Here is a 21108-nt window from a genome sequence, read left to right as displayed (position 1 = left end):
TCCAATTAAAATAAGAGATAAAACTGAGTGTCAAAGTGTTTAAACAGCGGCATTAAAACGAGTTTAAACGAATGCGGTTTAAAATCAAAGCAGAAAAGAAGAAGTGGAGGAGGCCTCGCGTCACACCAGAGACTTCTGGACGTCTATCAGGAAACTTTCACACCTGGATAGTTCGAATTGGGCGGGGAAGGCCACATCAACGTCATGCGGTCACATCAACTGCTCGTTTGGGGCGGCGTTAGCCCAAAAGGACGAGGAAGAAGAAAAGCTGACTCATCGATTGGTCGCATTTCATTCCACTTTTACGTCATTGAAGTGAGACGGACGTCATAATTTCGCGCTGGAGGGCGACGGGACCCGTATTTTACTTCAATAAACGTCTTCTTCCGTGCACGCAGGTCACTCGAGGGCCGTAGACGGTTCACATTGGAGTCCGATGGTGGTCGCATCTAAACTATAACTGTATCTCAGCAAAAATATGGACTCTGAGTAGTGCGACTGTAGCCTTGTCGATATGATCCAAACAAACAGCTCCCTCCCCCCACCGCACTCACAGCTCGTCTGCGATGTCGACTTGTCCCTCCACACGTCATTGAGCTGCCGGTACTCGTGCTGCGCCAGCCGCAGCCGCTGCTCCTTCACCTGGTAGATCTCCTTCTGAGCGCTGAGAGCGTCGCTGGCCACGGCCAGGTAGTCCCGCAGCATGGCCTCCTGCTCCCGCTGCCACTGGGCCCGCGGGTCCTCCAGCTGGGTGCTCTCTGGAGGAAAAGCAAGTCAGTGAAGTCAATTATTCATGCAGCACTTTTAAAGAACATGTGTCACAAAGTGCTTCTCAACACAAAATATTAATAAAGGGGGTACATTCGGACAGTTTCGGGATCATAAGAATCTTTTTTTGGAACTTCTGCGCCATCTGGTAAGAACCATAACAAAGGATGAGTTGGGTGAGTCTAATTCAGGTCCAAAACACAGAAACAGATCAAAACTGTACAATGCATTGCAATAATTAGAGGGTGGAACACAAGCTATATTAAGGAGGAATGGGGAAAATTAAGCTTACAACCATGGAAAAGCAGAAGGTTCGTTGTCACAAAGCCCCCAAAGAAGAGACGAATCATGCTAGAGATCCAAAGATAAGATAACCATTTCCATGTTTTTTAAGGATTATCCAGTTCTTACAAAATGCTGGAAGGAAATGAAAATGGCAGAGCTTCTGAATACAGAGATTATGTCGAGTTTCCACACTCAGGTTTACACCGTGTTCCAAATTATTATGCATAACATCACAGGCGGCCCGTCACAGCGTGGAATGATAATATTAACTTTGGTTTTCCAGCACTTTTAAACAGACAGAGTAACATAATATTTCACTCAGTAATTAAAGGTACACATGTATTTACTGCAGTGTGTACATCTCCATTACTATTATCTTGGTCCATTACTGTTGATGAGAAAGTGCTGTTTGCTAGCATCAGCTGCTAACTTACAGCTACGTAGCTCAACTATTTCCCTCAATAGATCTAAATCTATATATATCTAAATCTAAACTATCTAAATCTATATATAGAGCTGGAGGAATAGCTTCATTATGTCTGTGTTTACCTCATTAAGAGACAGGTTTTGATGACAGGGGACGCACAGAAACACGTACGTACGTAACTCTCCACAGTCAGCATGACGGTGTGTCCTGAGCCAACGTACAAACATACAGAAACGAACCCTTCGCCTGGCGAAGGGTTTGTTGGTTGAACCTCTCTGGTTAAAACTGACATAATTCCAAGGGTTTTGACAGAGACGGTCACTTTCTGTTCGGAAACTTTGCGTTTAAGCGCAACAAAGACGCACTGTGCTTGAACCAACAGGTACTTTGAACCAAAGCCTGCATCGTGCATCTCAATAAGAAAGCAGCAGAACTCACTGGTGTTGTGGTCGACATAGTACGGTCCGACGACCGGGTCGTACGCCTCCTCCCAGCCGACCGGCAGCTCATCTCCAAAGCAGTCGGCGAACGACAGAGGCTTCGTCTGCCTGCAGAAAGAGAACCGTGTCAGATACAGGGAAGATGCTCATGGTGAGAGGAAAAGAAACAACTTACATGTGAAGAGTAAGACAAGAAACAAAAAGCTCTGTGTCACAGATGGAGCTATTTTCTGACACAACCCACTTACTGTAGTTATTTAAGTTTCTGTTCTACTGAACACCACAAACATTTGATCCCTCTGAACAACCTCACAGGCAGTGCATGTAACCCTGTCATTAATAATCCACCTATAAACTAACTCAACTATTGTTCTCCTGGTGTTTCTTAAAGAGACACGTTTAAAGTTAAAGCATCTTGTACTCGACTGCTGTCAAAGTCACAAAAAAAGGAGAAAAATTTGATCACTCGACTATTCTGTCACCAATCATTTGGCATTTTGATGTTGCATGAGGAAATCGGTTCATGGATTTGGTTCACAAAAGGCTGTTGAAGGTAACAGTTGCAGCCTCTGTGAAAGGAACAGAGCAGGTGAGCTGGTGAGCTGATGTGACATTAATCTGAAAAAAAAAAGCTCACCGTCTTTCAGTTCTAAGGTTTCACATGTCAGGACTTTAAAATAGAATTATTTGGTCCTCATTACCAGGTGTTAAACTTAGATAAATACATTCAATCAGATGAACAAGACTGAACATATAACACTGTGTCATCATTCATTTACTAAAAAAAGAAATGAGACAAAATGCAGAAGTCGAGCGTGAAAAACTTCTGGATGAAAGAGGAAAGACATCAGCAGTAATCTTAGAGAAGCAACTGTTGCTGCCCGTCAATCTGGGAAGGGTTATAAGGCCATTTCCAAACTATTTACAGTCCATCATTCTACAGAGAGAAAGATTATTCAAGAGTGGAAAACATTCAGGACAGCTGCCAATCTTCCCAGGAGTGGACGTCCCAGCAAGTTCACCCCAAGGTCAAAAACCCAAGAGCTACATCTCAGACTCTACAGGCCTCAGTTAGCATGTTAAATGTTAAAGTTAATGACAGCTCAATTAGAAAAAGACTGAACAAGTATGGCTCGTTGGAAGGGTTGTAGGAGAAAGCCTCTTTTCTCTAAAAAGAACATGGCAGCACAGCTTAGGTTTGGAAAGTTACATCTGAACAAGAGGGCTGTTCTACGGTGGTGGAGGGCTGATGATGTGGGCTTGTTCTGCAGCCACAGGACCTGGACACCTTGCAGTCATTGAGTCCACCATGAACTCCTCTGTATACCAAAGTATTCTGGAGTCAAATGTGAGGCCATCTGTCTGACAGCTAAAGCTTGGCTGAAACTGGGTCATCAACAGGACAATGATCCCAAACACAGCAGCAAATCTGACCTCAACCTGACTGCATCACTTCAAATCAAACTGAATATACTTTATTGTCCCATGCGGACATTTTTCTTGGTCCAAACTGCTGACCAAACACTGCCTCGCGACCAGTTCCGGAGAACAGCAGCAGGATCAGTCACAGTTTGGTGAATCCTCCATAGAAATGTCCATCCATCCATCTACCTTTTACAGAAGCTTGGTCCTGTTCAGGGTTGCAGAATCATACGGAAATACCACAAATTTTCTCCTTAAATGTGAGGTTTTGATGGTTTTCTTAACAGAACTATCAGTCATACGAGTAACAGTTGGGAGCTGGAGTTGCTCTCTGCGTTGGGAGGTGGGGTGAGTATGGGGGGGTGGAGGTGGACGGTCTGTTGTTACTCCAGTCCTCTATTCACCCCCTGAGAGGGGAGAGTAGGACAGAAAGGGTGGAGCAGAGAGGGGGGGGGAACCCTCTATTGGGCCACAATAGGAGGAAACCGACTCGTGGAATTCCACAAGCGGCGTTGACGCATCGCCTGGAGGTTTCCGGGGCAACCCTCAGCCTTACAGCGGCCATACGCCGACTTAAACGCAGCCGCCCAAAACAAACCACCTGGTGTTATGACGACGACAAACCGGCATCATATAATGACCCATAATAAACAGACTTTGATTACACAAAAGGATTGAAACAATGTGTTGAATAAACTGCTCCATCCAGTTCACTTTTTATTGAATCAGCATGCGATAATGAGCCTGCGTGTTGAAAAAAACCCAAAACAAACTAAAGCAGATATTTAGTAAAATAAACAGGATTTATAGAGTAGAGATTCACTTCGTATGCAGCCGCTGAGCTAATGTTCGTTAGTGGAATCTTTCAGAGAATATAAAAAGACGAAGAAGTTTGTAATCACATATGCATTTAAATAAAGCATTCTGTTATTGTAACAACACGCTTTTCGTTACGTTAATCTGGCGGCAATTAAACGCAACGGCTTAATATACGAGCGTCTTTCATATGCATCACTTTTATATGACATACAACCTGCTGTTCAAAGGAACATCACATATTGTGTTGCTGAATGAATGCTTTTAAACCATTACAAAACCATTAAAACTCACTTTTTCTTCAACTATCTAACCAAGTAAACCACGGGGGACTCGTGTTCTGAACTTCCTCCTCTGATAAGTAACAGCAGCTCAGCTGCTTTTTTTCCTCATCATCTGGCCCAAATAAACCATAAACATAAACATTAGTTTTCAATCGCTCCCACCCACTGTTTTTTTTGTTATTACACAGAATGCAGCGTGTTTGTTGGCTTGATGCTACTTTTTATAGATAATTGCCATTCGATCGCTATTAAAATTGTAAGTTTTGTGTGGTGGTGCAGCTTCTCCTCTGAGCGACAGCAGGGACGGTGTGGACAAGGGATCCTGAAAATAAGCCGTCACCGCTGGAACAATGGAAGGATTTCGATCGCCGTTTGGATTCAATTTTAGAAGATATGAATAAGAAAAGTTCCCATTACTCTCCTTGGTAGAAAGCAACTGAATACATCGTTCGGCAAAGCTTTATCCAAACAGGACTGAAATCAAACGGAATGAACCGACACAACCTGCAGAGCAGAAACTGAGACTCATCTCTGCCTTTTTCTAACGTGCTGCCTCTTGTGTTTTGTGTGCAGACGCTAACAACCACAGAGCAACTGAACTGGGTCCTTTTTCAGCTGGTGAATAATGAAAGGGGGCCCTGGGAGACCCCCTCAGCTCCGCTCTAAATTTATCTCTGGAGGAACGGGAGCCTGCTGCCGACTGCCGATCCCAGAGAAAGCCGACTGGCTGGGTACCCACATCCCCATTATTAGTTTCCTCTTTCTTCTCACCCACTAAATCCTGCCCTCTAATCGCTGACCTCAACTCGCCGCGCTCGGTCAGGGACCAACTGACGGCAACTGCCTCCATTTCACTGTCATTCAATAGCCACCTGTAGCGGATCTCAGATACTATCACTGCCTGCTGTGGCTGTGGCAGCCCGACACGACAGAAGCAGATAATGAGCACAACCGCCCCCCCGGAACAGCAAACGTTTCACATTAGTTGCTGTTGCACTGCTTGTGGTTTTAATTCTAACAGCTTTGACCAATTTATTTGATTTTATTCTGGTCATCTTATAGACAGAACATGAATCTTGTGGTTTCTCGGTTAACACAAAATAGAAGTAACGTCCCTCATATAAGTTACTTTAGGTTTAAAGAGATGCTCTTTCTTTATGAAGAATCATATTATATTCTTGCACCTTAACAATTGCTTTTTGGCAAATACAGCTGTTTTTACACGTGCACGACAGTCCTGATTATTTCTAGAAGATTCTTCTGTCATAAAAGTGAAGGCCTTGGTCTACCAGAGCATTCTTTCTTCTTAATCTTCCAGAGTTCGATCCATGTCTCTAATGGTTTTATTCTTGTTTTTCAGCTTCATTGACTTCCACTGGCAAAGCTTGTAGAAGAAGGCCGAGTTTTCACATGTACGATTTCACCCACACCACCAACTAGAACAAAGTAAAGTTTCATTTTCTCTGTTTTTCCTCTTTAAATTGACCACATGTCTGAGGCAACTGCATGGTTGCATCCTACCGGTTATATAACTGCTAACCAGTACCATCCATCCAGTAGCTGCAGAAGGTGATAGGGGCTGAAGTCTATCCCTGCAGCCATGAGGCAATACATGAGGTTCCACCTCCCACAGGTATTCCTAACATAACTACACCTACCATTTAAAAAGCATAGCTTTCAATTAGCATCACATGAAGGGCTGCATGTTTTCTTAAGAGGCTTATCTCCCGCTCCACCAGGAAAATACTCAGTTCTTGAGCTGTTTGGGCATCAAAATAAAGTTAAAGGTTATCAAGAGTAATCATATCAGCCCCCCCAGGTGTGAGATACTCAGGTAAAGAGCCACACTGGGCTGATGCAAACTGGCCAAGTGCAAACAAACAGAAAGGTAAGCCGCATAGCTAAATGGTGACTCAGACGGCAATGCAGAGAAACACTCATTCAAAGCACATAAATTCCTCAAACTGCATTACACAGCAGCTCAAGGTCCGACTGTAAAGTAACCACACAACTGCCTCCCGCTTCACACTCCGTGTAACCCACCATGATTCCAAATAGACGGTGATTTTATCATAAAAACTGTCTCAGCCTTTCTGCAAATTATCCCCTTGTCATACCAGAGTCGGTGTGTTATCTGGCAGCCAACATTCCTTTCACCTGACGATATGCATTCGATGCGTCACTGCAAGGGTGGAAAGGAGATACCGCACTCCGAAGAATTTATAACCACTTCACAGGCACTTTTTTTCCTCCCCCTGGGATTTGACTTTTTTTTTTTTGCTCAACTTTTAGCTTTATATGCTGAGTGAGCTTCGGGCCACTTTTTATGAGGGACTGGTTTTTTCTTTTATGTTTGTGGGCAGAAAGCAAGTCATACAAGAGCAAAAGAATGTCAAAAGAAATATCAACCAGGTGGGTTTAAACATAGGAAATCAGCACTACAATCTGGAAGCTGTGCAGAGCTGCAGGGGCATTTAGATATTCAAATGAGGAGCATCAGATACCTTCGCTCTTCCTCTGAATGCGCTAAAGCTGACGGTGACTAAAGGTGTGCGGTCTTTCTTCATTCCTGAACCTGACATGGGAGGGTTAGAGAATTTAAACCATCCAGCTCTTGAATTTCATTAATGTTTCCGTCTCTTTTTATGTCGATTCCCTCTTCCAGGAAGCAGAAGTTTTCCGACACCGTAACCCAAAATTAAAACACATCCTCTGTCCTTACATTTCTGGCCATGTTCACGTCGATGCGGTTTTTTTCCTCAACACCTGCGCATAACTGGTCGAACATGTTGCCACATCTTACCCATAAGTAGGGCTAAACTTGACTGTGGGAAATATTTCAGCAATCTTAACAGTTTGTTTCTTCCTCTTCGTTCAGAGCGAGTCAAAGTGGCCTCAGCGATGTCACAGGGAACGAGATGTGTTATTGGGAACAGCATGAGAAAACAGCAACAAGGGCGAAACTTCCAAGATGCGCTGCCAGTATTAAAATAATCTAAATTACTGGCATTCATACTTGACTCGTCTTCTAATCCTCGAAACTATGTTCAACAGATGGTGAGATTCAAATGTTCGAGTTGCCCTCATTTCTTGTCAACATAAGAGACACTTCTGCGAAGGAAGGGGAAGTCAAACAACCTCAATGTTGAATAAATTATCAACAAAGACAAGAACAATAAGCCTTAACATCAGGTAATTAAGGAGCTAAGCTGTCCTAATGGATATATTATATATCGAAGATCTCTTCAACCCTGTTAATGATGGTGCCAACAAAGGTGAAGGATCTTTAACCTTCATCCACACACCTGAGATTGAAGCTGCCTGGTCCTCCCGTTCCTTGTGCGCCATCATGGGACATCAACACAGTGTAATTAATATTTATAGCAAAGCCTGAGGCGCACTCTGCTCGCTGGATCACAGTAGGCATCACTTCTGAGATAAACTGAAATTAGTTCCCTTTAGACGGTGTCTGGGCTCAGCCTTAGAGATAAGGGGGCGGAGCTCCACCATCCTGAGGGAGCTTAGAGTAGAGCCGCTGCTCCTCCACATCAAAAGGAGTCAGCTGACGTGGTTCATCTGGTTAGGATGCCTCCTGGTCGCCTCCCTTTAGAGGTTTTTTAAAGGCACGTTCAACTGAGAGGAGGCCCAAGGACAGACCCATAACCCGTTGGAGGGATTAAATATCCCTTAAGGCCTGGGAATGCCTCGGTATCCCTCTGGAGATGCAGGAGAGTGTGGCAAAGGAGAGGGATGTCTGGGTTTCCCTCCTGGGCCTGTTGCCTCAACAACCCGATCTCTGATAAGTGGAAGACAACAAATGGCCGATCGTCCGATATTTAAAATGCCTTCAATGCAACGCAAAGCAAATCAAGCGCTACCTTTTAAACACGTTCCTGCGTGAGCCAATCGCAGCTCTTCCCAGCAGGAGCAGCTAGAAATTTCATGGATGAAATTTCAAGAACAGAGAGCAGAGCGTGGAAGACAAAAAACAAACGCTGGCACAGCAGAGGGAGAAGAGCTCGTCCCTCGATCGGAAATGCTTTGGATTTACGGCGAGTGATGTTAACCAGAAACAGATCAGCGAAAAACAGGCAACTTAACAGGAGACAGCTGCACATGGGTGGTTAAAGAATTTAAAATATGGCTGTCAAGTGTTACAGCAGAGGTTAAAGACACAACCTGCTCCTCCTGTAAGTTCAAATGAACAAACTGACCTTTAAATAACTCTAAAACTTTATCATAGCAAAGACAAGTGTGGGCATTACTGGATCGTTTCCACGCACGTGAACAAAAGCATCACCGACGTCCCAAACTGAAACACATTCCTGGAGGTCTCGACGCCGTTTTGAGAGCCGCCACAAATAAATAAGTCATGGGAGAGTTGGTTAAGCATTAAAAGCAACCGCAGAGCAGCGACGGAGCCGGCCTCTATTCTGATCCCAGTTAACAGTTTGCAGGGCCTCACGATGCACTTCGACCCCGTGCACCTTGGCAGGCGGTGAAAGGGATTTCAGATGAATCGACCCTTTGGTTGGCGAGTCGAGGCTCTGCTCGGTCCTTCGTGTCGTGTGTTTCAGGAATGTGTGTTTGTTTGCTAAAGTTTTCATCCTCCTCTGTGCTCTTAGAGCTCAGAGTGTGAAGGAAACAGAGGGCTTTACCAACAGGAGAAAGTGGGTGTGATAGCTCACTAACCGCCAGAATAACTGAACAACACACTCTTCAAACCTCATTCAAGACATCAAATATCCACCCGTGTTGTTCTGTTTAATAAAACAAGAAGCTGATCCAGTCTTTCCAACAGAATGTGTCTCATCACAGATGGTGACAAATCATCTTTGTCTTCATCTTTGTCTTGAAAAGACTGATCTTTCTCAAGTTCTGGTGCAGGTTTTCAGATGTATGCTAATGATCCGGTTGTAGCAGGTAGAGACGTCACATCGTGTTATTTATAGTCAAAGTTCACGCCTCACACTCAACGTTGAAGAAGCAGTGTGGGTTTGCTCTTCTTCCAGGGCCCGATCTCCATCTAAAAGGCGGTCTTTTAGAATCAGAACCAATGGTTGACCTATGTGTTGGACGAGCTTACTTTTGAATCGTCAAATTCTCGCACCGCGTTTGGTTTGGGGGCCTTGCGTCCCATCTACGATACCGCCGCTCAACAAAATGCTAACCTCTTCTATTCGCCCCAATTTAGCGGTGAAACTGTATTATCAGCCTTATATCCACCCCAAAAAAAGCTTGCTTGTCTTAATTAATAAGTCATGAACGAGTGTAAACTTATTTCAGCTAAATAAAAGTAAGACCGAGGTTTTAGTCTTTGGAAATCTCAAACTTCTTGATATGAGCACTCTTGGTCCGTTTGTTTATCTTGGTGTATATTTTCATAGTGCTTTTAAATTAGTCAGGTCCAGTTTCTCCCAATTAGCATCAAAACAGTGAAGCCATATCTCTTAAAGAGGGTGATTTGTGCCTTCGTAACTCCTCGTCTTGATTAGATCAGTCACCCATTTGACGTCTGCCGTTGGTTTAAAATGCTGCCACCCGTCTATGGACCGGTTTTCCACTGCTTTCACTGGCTTCCTGTTCACCAGAGGATCGATTTTAAAACGTTGCCATAATGGACAGGCTCCAACTTACATGCTTGAGCTCTTAAAGGCACGTGTACCTCTTTATATTAACCGTTGAGGGGGTTCAAAACGTTCCCAAAGACCAAGTCTCCTTTTCTTGGTCTTCCTTTTGAACTGAGCAGATTTGACACAAGCCCCTAGAAGAAAAAACTATAAATAAACATGATGATCCAGGTCACCAAGAGACATGAATCAATTTTGAAGTTGGTCCCACCTCTGGGTAAATTTCTCAGATGAAACAAACAACATAATATCTAAAAATAAATAAATAAAAAAGTGTAAAATACAGTAGATAAAGGGAAATAACTGCAATAAGATCCTGTGTTGGTTTGCAATAAAACATCCCACACAGAAAAGAAAAAAAAAAGAAAACAAGTGGTAAGACTTAAGAATTCCAGAAATAAGCCATTAAAGAGATTTGGTGTCAAAGTCCGAGGGGTCTTAAGTAACTGGTAGAGATGAAAAACGAGTCCCCGAGAAAATCTGCCCTCCTCTCCACCCTGCGCTGTTTTGTACGAGTGGGACTGTGTCATGCTCGGCACTTTAAGCCGATTACGCCGAGGGATTTCTATAACAGAGCAGAAAAAAAAAAGAAGCTATCTCACACCTTCATACATGATTTTTAATTACAGCCGTGTAAAAAAGCAGGATGTACCCATGGAGCTGCACAGCAGACCAAAATAACTCCTGCTGTCAGGCTGTATTTACACCTCAGCGGTGTTTTTGTGACAAATTAAGGCTTTCAGATACTAAATAATTGGCAGAATGTTCCGTGTGGTAGAAATGTACCGTATATGCGAGGAAGTTAGTCACAAAAAAACCCTGTTTGGTTTTGCAACAAATCTGTACAGTATGGACGACCAATCAGATAAGCCACAAAAATGACCAGAAAAATGTCTTTTGAAAAATTCATGATAGAAACGAAAACCATTTAAATGTCCAAAGAAGCAGAAATAAAACAGAAGATCTAAACATCCAAACAGCCACTGAACTCTGCTCCTATTTCTGTGAACTTCAACTTTCAGACAGCCATTGATTTCTATTCATTCGACCGAGATTCAACAGATCAGACCGACTGATAAGCAGTGCAAAAACCAAACACTTGATCTCCATTCTTTTCACTATAAAATCTAACCTTTCATATACAACATATGACTTCCATTCATCTGTTTGTGGCGTTCAAACACCCAGACAGAATTGGACCTTCACTCATTTTACTCTGAGATCCAACATTCATCCAAGATTGACCTCCATTGATTTCACCTGTGAGACTGACACCGACTTCCATTCATTTAAATATTATGTTCTTTGGAAGCCTTTTAACTGCATTCATCAGATGGAACCATTCAGAGAGCCACCGTCTTCTTTATTCCAACATAACGTTCTACTTATTTCCTTTCATCTTATAAGTGTTGTTCAAATTAAAAGGCATCTATTGTATCCATTCATTCTTAAGAGGCTTACACACTGAAAGTCACCAATTGTACAATACAGCCTGACTTTATTCGTCCTGTTCAGAGTTAGGAAGCAGCCAGGCACACTGTTGTTTCAGCTTATTGGTTGATTTTAAGTTTTTGTAGTGTAGATATTTATGTGTCTGTGAAGTTCTCGATCTTTAATCTCAAATACTGACTTCAGGAGCCCGATAAAGGTTTGGAATACATATGAATTTAATTAGTTTTTGGGGAGAACGATTTCCGGACGGCCTCGAAGAGATTCTGTTCCACCATCCGGCGTCTCAGGGGGGGGAAGCGGCTCACAGTCAACACTGTTTACAGTGGGGACGGGGCTTTGCTGACCTCAACTAGGGATGTTGTGAGTCGGTGGGGGGAGTACTTCGAGGAACTCCTCAATCCTACCAACACGTGCTCGGAAGAGGCAGAGTCGGAGAGCTCGGAGACGGGGCCTCCCATTTCTGGGGCTGAGGTTGCCGAGGTGGTCAAAAAGCTCCTCGGTGGCAAGGCCCCGGGGGTGGATGAGGTCCGTCCTGAGTTTCTCAAGGCTCTGGATGTTGTAGGGCTGTCTTGGCTGACACGCCTCTGCAGCATCGCGTGGACATCGGGGACAGTGCCTCTGGACTGGCAGATTGGGGTGGTGGTCCCCCTCTTTAAAAAGGGGGACCGGAGGGTGTGTTCCAACTATAGGGGTATCACACTCCTCAGCCTCCCTGGTAAGGTCTATTCGGGGGTATTGGAGAGGAGGATCCGTCGGATAATCGAGCCTCGGATTCAGGAGATGCAGTGTGGCTTTCGTCCTGGCCGTGGAACAGTGGACCAGCTCTATACCCTCGGCAGGATCCTGGAGGGTGCATGGGAGTTCGCCCAACCAGTCTACATGTGTTTTGTGGACTTGGAGAAAGCGTTCGACCGTGTCCCTCGTGGAGTCCTGTGGGGGGTGCTCCGGGAATATGGAGTGCCGGACCCCTTGATAGGGTCCGTTCGGTCTCTGTATGACCGGTGCCAGAGTTTGGTCCGCATTGCCGGCAGTAAGTCGGATACGTTTCCGGTGAGAGTTGGACTCCGTCAGGGCTGCCCTTTGTCACCGATTCTGTTCCTAACTTTTATGGACAGAATTTCTAGGCGCAGCCAGGGCGTTGAGGGTGTCCGATTTGGCGACCTCAGAATCGGGTCTCTGCTTTTTGCAGATGATGTGGTTCTGTTAGCGTCGTCAGGCCGTGACCTTCAGCTCTCACTGGAGCGATTCGCAGCCGAGTGTGAAGCGGCTGGGATGAGAATCAGCACCTCCAAATCCGAGACTATGGTTCTCAGCCGGAAAAGGGTGGAATGCTCTCTCCGGGTCGGGAATGAGATCCTTCCCCAAGTGGAGGAGTTCAAGTATCTCGGGGTCTTGTTCACGAGTGAGGGACGAATGGAGCGGGAGATTGACGGGCGGATCGGTGCGGCGTCTGCAGTGTTGCGGGCTCTGCACCGACCCGTCGTTGTGAAGAGGGAGCTGAGCCAGAAGGCGAAGCTCTCTACTTACTGGTCAATCTACGTTCCCATCCTCACCTATGGTCACGAGTTGTGGGTAGTGACCGAAAGAACAAGATCGCGAATACAAGCGGCCGAAATGGGTTTCCTCCGCAGGGTGTCTGGGCTCTCCCTTAGAGATAGGGTGAGAAGCTCAGTCATCCGGGAGGGGCTCGGAGTAGAACCGCTGCTCCTCCGCATTGAGAGGAGTCAGATGAGGTGGCTCGGGCATCTGGTTAGGATGCCCCCTGGGCGCCTCCCTGGGGAGGTGTTCCGGGCACGTCCCACTGGGAGGAGACCCCGGGGAAGACCCAGGACACGCTGGAGAGACTATGTCTCTCGGCTGGCCTGGGAACGCCTCGGGGTCCCCCCGGAAGAGCTGGAGGAAGTGGCCGGGGACAGAGACGTCTGGGTTTCTCTGCTCAAGCTGCTGCCCCCGCGACCCGACCCCCGGATAAGCGGCAGATGATGGATGGATAGTTTTTGGGGCATTTATTGCTCTTTCAATAATAAATTTAAAAAAATTTATTTACTAACACCCAATGAAACCTTACAGAAATCCACCCCCACCAACAACAATAAGAAGAAGAAGAAGAAGATTCAAATAAAGCCAATTCGATAACGGAATATATCGGAATCAACAGAGATCCAAATTCACATAAGTGAATCGGATCGGAAGCCCAAAAAAAGCGGATCGTTGCATCTCCACAAAAACATTGGCTTCCATTTGTTTTACTATGAAATTAAGTTATCCACACAGACGCTGAGCAGCATTCATTTTTACAACCAGGTTTAACCTCTCAGACGGCCAGCTGGGATGCTGAAATTCTTATCAAGACGTTTGAAACCAAAAGATATCAACAACCCAAGCTGGCACAGACATGCAAATATCAAAAAGCCAAGAAAAAGAACACAAATCCTGCAGACAAACTCAAAAAGGTGATGTTTTATAGCAAATGAGACGCCACTTTTCTCCAATAACTGCTTATTAAAGCCATTAACTGGCTGCGGGCTTCCGACCTGGTTATAGCTTCTGCTCGTTTTGTCTTCAATAAAAGATAAATAAAGTTTAAAGACAAGCGATTACAGAGAAATAATCATGATATTCTCCTTAAATGATACGAACCAACTTCTTTCTTGTGATATTTGCTGAGCTTGAGTTTGATTCACTGCGCTTTTCTTCCTTTTTTAAATTAAAAAAAAAAAAAAAAAAAAAAACTACTGGTGGAATAACTTCATAAGAAGGTTGTGAGACTGCTGGGAGCCTCTTTCACTTTTTAACATTCAGAACTGAGCAAAAGTCTTGAGCCGACCCTCATTTCTTTATGTTTACTGTCAGGAAAACAGGAAAGAGGTTCAGTCATTTATTAAAATATAGTCAAACATAAAAATTAAATTAAGTATCTATGACAAAAACTGAGTTTTGTACAGTTTCAAGGAGCTTGAAAGTGAATATTTGTTCTGAGCACCTTTATTCTTCAACATAACTCGAACCCTCTTTGACCAGCTTTCTGTCACATCTTTAAGTAGTCTTCAGGAATAGTTCTCCAGGCTCCTTGAAGGAAATCCCAAAGCTCTTCTTTGGATGTCGGCTGCCTTTTGTTCCGTTCTCTGTCAAGATGATCCCACACTGCTTCAGTAATGTTGAGGTCCGGGCTCTGGGGAGGATTCATCCCTCCATAAGACCTGTTGCCACTGATTTTCAGTCCACTTCTTGTGTCATTTGGCATAGCTCAGCCTTTTCTCCCTGTTTCCCTTCCTTAAGAATGGCTTCTTGACAGCCACCCTTCCATGGAGACCATTTCTGATGAGGCTTGGGCCAACAGTAGATGCATCAACTGAAGGTCCAGATGCATCTCTCAGGTCTTTGCTGGATTTTTTTCCTCTTTCTTAAGGACATCACTTTCAGACACGGTTCATCAGCTGTAAATTGTTTTTTTAGGATGACTTTTAATGTGACTAGTTTCCTCAAATGTTTTCAGGACACACTATTTCAGCTAATAGCTCTTTGGGAATCACCTTGTTGGAGCAAAAATACTTTTTTCTGTCTGTAAGACTGTGTTATCATTGGTGTTTTTCATAGATGCAACAAAAGAAATGGGAACAAATTATGAGTCTTTGTGGCAGGCTGCTGTTAACAAAATGTCTAAAGATACAATTTTAAACTAGTTCTTTGCTAAGTTGTCTGTTATTTGTAGACATACTGGTTCACCCTTTGAGTTAGGAGCCTTTTTACTGCTTGAATGATTCACAGGTCAAAGTTAAGTGGCTTAACAAAGAAAAAAAAAAGCACATTCCTCTGAAAATGTTCAGGTACAAGGACTGGATTGAAAAAAATGTGTGAAAAAGCAGCCCAAGAAAAACTTGAAATACCTTCAGAAAGCCTGGAGAACTATTGCTCAAGACCACTTTAAAAGATCACAGTAAAGTCTGGCTGCTTGGAGGGAAAACATAAAGAAATAAAAGATGGATTAAGAATTGTGTACAGGACTGTTACTTTCTAATTACTTAAAATCAATAAATGCTTGTCGAATCTGCAGTTAAATGTCACCTAAACTCGGGACCTGCTGTGCTTTATATGATGCACATATATTCAGAATAGTTTTCCATTGACTATCAATGAACACATGTCAGGGGTCAAAGCATCTGTTTCAGGTGAGCTCACACATTCCTACCTGTCCCGGGGATCGATCCAGCTGGTGCACTGGTTAATGTGGTCAATGTAGTAAACTTTGCCATCAAAGTCTCTGGCTTCCTCCCAACCTTCAGGTAGTGGCAACTCCTTCCTTGGCATGTCAGGCGAGTCTCCATGTAATAAACTCCTCTCTATTCAGAATCATAACGAAGGGAAACCATCGCTTTTCTCTGTCATCATCATCTTCAAAAATGCGCATTTATTCCCAAAATACCCGGCCTGCAACGGTCGGGATTAGGCCATCGTAATAATCCATAATAATCCACAGATTATTCACGAAGCAAACCTCAAAAAAGGGGGCTGTTAATGGGACCTATTTCAGAGGATGAAGTAGCTCCAGCTGGCTGCACCGATTCATCTCCGAGAGTCACAGCATCCGTAATATAAACACAACGGGGTCAAAACTAATCCTTTTTGTAACGTGCCGTGTTTTCCAGCGTGTCTTCCAACTTTTCCCGATCGGGCTGGAAACTTTGAGGCGGCCTGGTGATAACTTTTGAAGTAAACTACAATTATCCACGGTCCAGAGAACACGGACGGCGCTGGTCCTCTCTCTGCGGCTGCTGTTCGGTCTTTACACCAACAGAAGCGGTGGTTTGGCTCCCTAAGTCCACAAACCTGCATGCAAAACCAACCCGAAGACGCGAACGTCTCCGGAGCTCCGGTGTTTCCCGGTAAAATGTGGTCCGAGCGGCTCCAAAAATTCCTCCAAATTCCCCAGACGGAGCTTGCCTCCTCTCCTACCACCAGGCCACCATGTTTAGCAACAGTAACCGATGCTAGCCGCAAGCCCCGGGGGTTACGAACGTTCTGAACCGCCCTCGGAGAAGAAAGTAGCGAGCGAATCCACAGCCGTTAAAATCCCGTCAATCCGCCACAAACTTCTCTGTTGTCTTGTTAAATTCTCCGTTCAAATGCGGCCGGGAGGATAGCTCCGGCTGCGGCGGTAAACTTCCCTCAGTCCCGACCACTTCTGTCAACCGCGATCAAGGCATAGTAGTCACTAACGGTCTCACTTCCGGTTTCAAAATAAAACGAGTATTGACCAATTCAGCCTACAAAATTAGACTTCCGGTCAATAAACAAAATCAGGATGATTTCAGCCTTTTTTCCCCTGGCAGTCTTGATTTGTGGAATCAGATAACTTGTATTCGTTTTTCTATTTCAAGCTATTTTATTGTTTTTAAAGGTAAATTTTTTTAGTTATCTGTCTGTCTTTAACAACTACTTGTGGGTACAAATAAAATAGCCTGACCTAAAAGAGTGTATTTAAAAATGAGCAGAGATTTCATAAAACCAAACAGACAAAAAAAATAAAAAATGAGACACAAAACGCTCCACAAGGAACAAAGATGAACACGAAGAGATAAAAAATTACCTCAAAGTGATTCAAAATTGATGTGAACTTCGAAAAAATAAAAGGAACCATAAGGAGGTAACCGAAAACAGTCAAAAACTGGGTTCTAAAATGTCCACAAATAGATTTAAAAGCATCCAAATGAGACACAAAATGTTCTAAACAGAACAGAGACAACCATAAAGACATCCTAAAAGACCGTAGAGACACAAAGTGAACACAAAGAAAAAGAAACTGTGTAAATAAGGCGTTATGAGATAGTGTGAGGAGGCAAAATTACCACAAAGAGAAACAAAAGCACCAAAATTACACAAAACAATGTGCCACAAATCAAACAAAGACACAAATCAAACAAAATGAAGGTTGAAAATGAGCGAAAAGAGACAAAAATGTTATACATGGAACAGAGACAACTATAAAAGAGATGCAAAATGACCACAAAGTGAAACAAACTGAATGTTAAAGAACAAAAATGCCAATAAAAATAACCAAGATTGGTGAAAACATATTCTAAAGAGATGTAAAATGGCCACATGGAGACACAAAATGACCTAAAATAAATGTGCAATGTGACCCAAACCAAGCAAAGACGCAAAAAACCCTAAAAAAGACCACAAACAGATGTAAAATGATCAAAATGAGTCATAATTTGTTCCAATCATAAACAAACAAACTGACTGTATTATGAACACAACAACTGAATAACTGGCTCAAATTAGGCTCAAAATGACAACAAAGAGATGCAAATTGTATACAAAGATGCACAAAATGAAACCCATGATGTGACATGAAATCAGTAAAGATGAAACACTAACGTCAACTAACATCAGAGAGAGCCATCAAAATAAGACTCAAATGAAGCACAGACAACAACGAAGAGGTGCCAAATTACCACAAAGTGTCATCAGAACAGATCAAAACAGATGCAGGTTGACCACAGGGTCATAGGATACACAGACAGAGACACACAACAACCATAATTGTCTCTGACATTTTGAGCTAGTTGTGTTTTTTCTTCAGTCTGGATATCTTTAGATGTTCATGAGTCTCTGCTGGGGGCAGAAAGTCACAGCTTGACAGAATGTGACCCTTTGACATGTTTTTCAGCTTAAATCATTACATCATTAACCATATATCCTATTTTGTTATCAAGGAAAGTCTTAAACTCTGTTTAAAAATGTAATAAGTCTCGTTTTTCGGTTAAACTTTCAAAGGAATTGCGTGATAAATTTCAAATGACTTAAATAATTCACTATTCATTCATCTTGACTAATTGTTCACTTGATCAATGAACACTTTAGACAAAAAGAAAAGTAAGTACGGAGACAGAAAAGGGATTTTTGTTTCATTTGTTTCATTTTACACAAACCTGCAGGCCAACGTCGCCCCCTGGAGGCCAGCTGATGAACTGCTGCAGGAATTCTCCTATTGCGGACTTCAGGTTAGTTTTTACAGGCTTTACATCACCTAAAACTCATCAGATTGTGGTCAATAAAATAAAAAGGGGGAGGGGGGTCGTTAGTCCAAACAACTCTCTAAAATACATCTACCTGCACACTCAGATGAATCCGGTATGGAAGGAGTTTGGGAAGAGCGTGTTACCATGCGGTGCTTCTTTCATTGTAATGCTTTAAATGATCAATCCCTTCCTGGTATGGATCTGTGTTCACGCCATCACACAGTAATGTCCTGCAACTGTTTTCAGTTTTTCTGCCAGGAAATAAACCACAGCAGATTAATTTAACTAAACTTAAACAACGTTTGAAACAGAACAGCCAAGACTTCACGAAACAGGTTTTTGAAAGACTCTTAGAAATGTTTCCTGTCTATTAACCCTCAGAGAAATGTTCTCTTTTACCCATTAGACCCAACTTCAGAGAAGTCATTGAGATGTCAAGTCTTTTGAAGCCAACGATGTTCAGCATCTGGTCTGAGAGTGTGAACTATGTCAGTTTTTTTCCTACAGCTTGTGGTTGAAACAAGAAATTTCCAATGTTTGTCCTTGAAGGTTCCATTAGAAAAAAACAAGACCAAATCTGAGTTTAAAATTCTGAAATTTCCACACTCACTTTTTTTTTAATTATACGTGACTCTTTTAAAAATTGCTCATGAGATGCTGTAAAAACATAAAACTCTGCATTCTTCAGATCAATGATTCACTGCTTTTTCACACATTTTCTGTCCAGTCCTTGTACTTGAACATTTTCAGAGGAATATGTTTTTTTGTTTGTTAAGCCACTTAACTCTGACCTATGAAGCATTCAAGCAGAAAAAAGGCTCCTAACTGAAGAGATGAACCAGTGTTGTGTCTACACATAACAGACAACTTAGCAAAGAAACAGTTTAAATTGTATCTTTAGGCACTTTGTTACTAGCAGCTTGTCACAAAGACACAGCATTTCTTCCCATTTCTTTAGTTGCATCTTTGAAAAACCCCAATGATAACACAGTTTGACAGACAGAAAATAGTGTTTTTGCTCCAACAAAGTGATTCCCAAAGAGCTTTCAGCTGAAAACTTTGCATATCTCAGCATGGTGTGCAGTGTGTCCTTAAAACATTTGAGGAAACTGGACAAGTGGAGGACAAAGAAGAAGAGTCAGGCCTGAAAAACTATCTACAGCAGATGAACAGTATCTGAAAGTGATGTCCTCTAGAAAGAGGAAAAAATCCAGCAAAGAAGTGGACTGAAAATCAGTGGCAACAGGTCTTATGGAGGGATGAATCCTCCCCAGAGCCCGGACCTCAACATTATTGAAGCAATGTGGGATCATCTTGACAGAGAACGGAACAAAAGGCAGCCGACATCCAAAGAAGAGCTTTGGGATGTCCTTCAAGAAGCTTGGAGAACTATTCCTGAAGAATACTTAAAGAAATTACAGAAAGCTGGTCTAAGAGGGTTCAGGCTGTGCTCCATACTTTTTGAAATTGCACACACAGCTCAAAGGACACAGTTCCGTTATACTTTAACCTTCTGGTCCGCTTATTGACTTGTATAGCTCATATTTTTCTACTATTGTGCACTACTCTAAGTATTATGGTTTGCAGAGCATTAGCATCAACAGGGCAATCCAGTTATGAATAACAGCTAAGTCATTTTAAGTGACCATATGGTGTGTGTTAGAAGTGGCCAGGAGCAGGAAACAGAACAATGACACAGAGTACTTTGTAAATAATTATTTGAATACTTTGATTGATGGACGTGTTGTTGCCTCACCTACATACAGTTTACTGGTAACCACGGCATTTAAACCACGATGAGGAGCATCCCAGTGCTTTTATAGAGCAAGGAGCACAGAAAGGACCAAGAGTAAGACACTACATAGGGGCTGTTGTAGCAAGAATACTCTTTTGGAAAGTTTAAAGACGTAGGAAATCTGAAGATTGCACTGTCATGACTATTTAACTGGTGATCTTACATTCCTGTGAATGTTGTGTGTATAAATGTGCTCGTGTTGTATGAATGGCTGCCAATTAATGTTGGTTTGTCATGCAGTATAAAGCCTGGAGTAGAAGCTCCAAATCTTCTCTTTCTTGGTTCCTCCTTTCAGATCTAATTGTGATTTAAATAAATCTTGACTGCAGGTGGAGCTCTGAGCTCCTCTCATGGAAGGTGCAAACCTCAGTCTCTAAGGAGCTTCAGCACCCATCACCTAAAACTGAGCTTATGTTTCACTTCAGATTCAAACCAATACCTCTTTGTTTTTCAGCTCAAATTCATTAAATGTAATTTTTATTTTTGTCTGATATTAGGAAGCTTGTGATGCCTTCAGGTCCTGGTGGATAATTTAACTTCATCTGATATTTTGGGGTTATAATCACATTATTCTAACTTGAATGGACTTTTTTAGATGTAAAAAAGAAAAAGGTAATAAGAAACGAATAATGAATAAAAAGAGCAGTCGTAGATAGAAAATAGTCGCTTTCGTTATCGTCACCGAAAAGCCGCCTCGACAGGAAAGAAGCGAAGTTTCCGAGCTGCAGGGAACGCAGCGTTTTTTCCCTTCACGCGCTTCCCCG

At 43.0% G+C, this 21108-nt stretch overlaps 1 protein-coding gene across 1 annotated transcript in view; it reads right to left on the bottom strand.

Annotated features, from left to right (window-relative positions):
- Positions 1-16723, bottom strand: part of wwc1 (WW and C2 domain containing 1) — a 73946-nt gene extending 57223 nt beyond the window's left edge. Inside the window, exons 1-3 of the mRNA XM_072374529.1 lie at positions 15714-16723; positions 1919-2028; positions 555-758 (exon numbers count right to left, since the gene is read on the bottom strand). Of these exons, the coding sequence (XP_072230630.1) occupies positions 555-758; positions 1919-2028; positions 15714-15832 (433 nt within the window). The 5' untranslated portion in view covers positions 15833-16723. The remainder of the gene's footprint in view (positions 1-554; positions 759-1918; positions 2029-15713) is intronic.
- Positions 16724-21108: the final 4385 nt, after the last annotated feature.

The sequence above is a fragment of the Leuresthes tenuis genome, unplaced genomic scaffold (genome assembly GCF_036924035.1).
Source record: "Leuresthes tenuis unplaced genomic scaffold, fLeuTen1.0.hap1 SCAF_21, whole genome shotgun sequence".
In the NCBI taxonomy this organism is placed as follows: domain Eukaryota; kingdom Metazoa; phylum Chordata; class Actinopteri; order Atheriniformes; family Atherinopsidae; genus Leuresthes; species Leuresthes tenuis.
The sequence above is the reverse complement of the archived record's forward strand: the minus strand, read 5'-3'. Positions and strand labels throughout refer to the sequence as shown.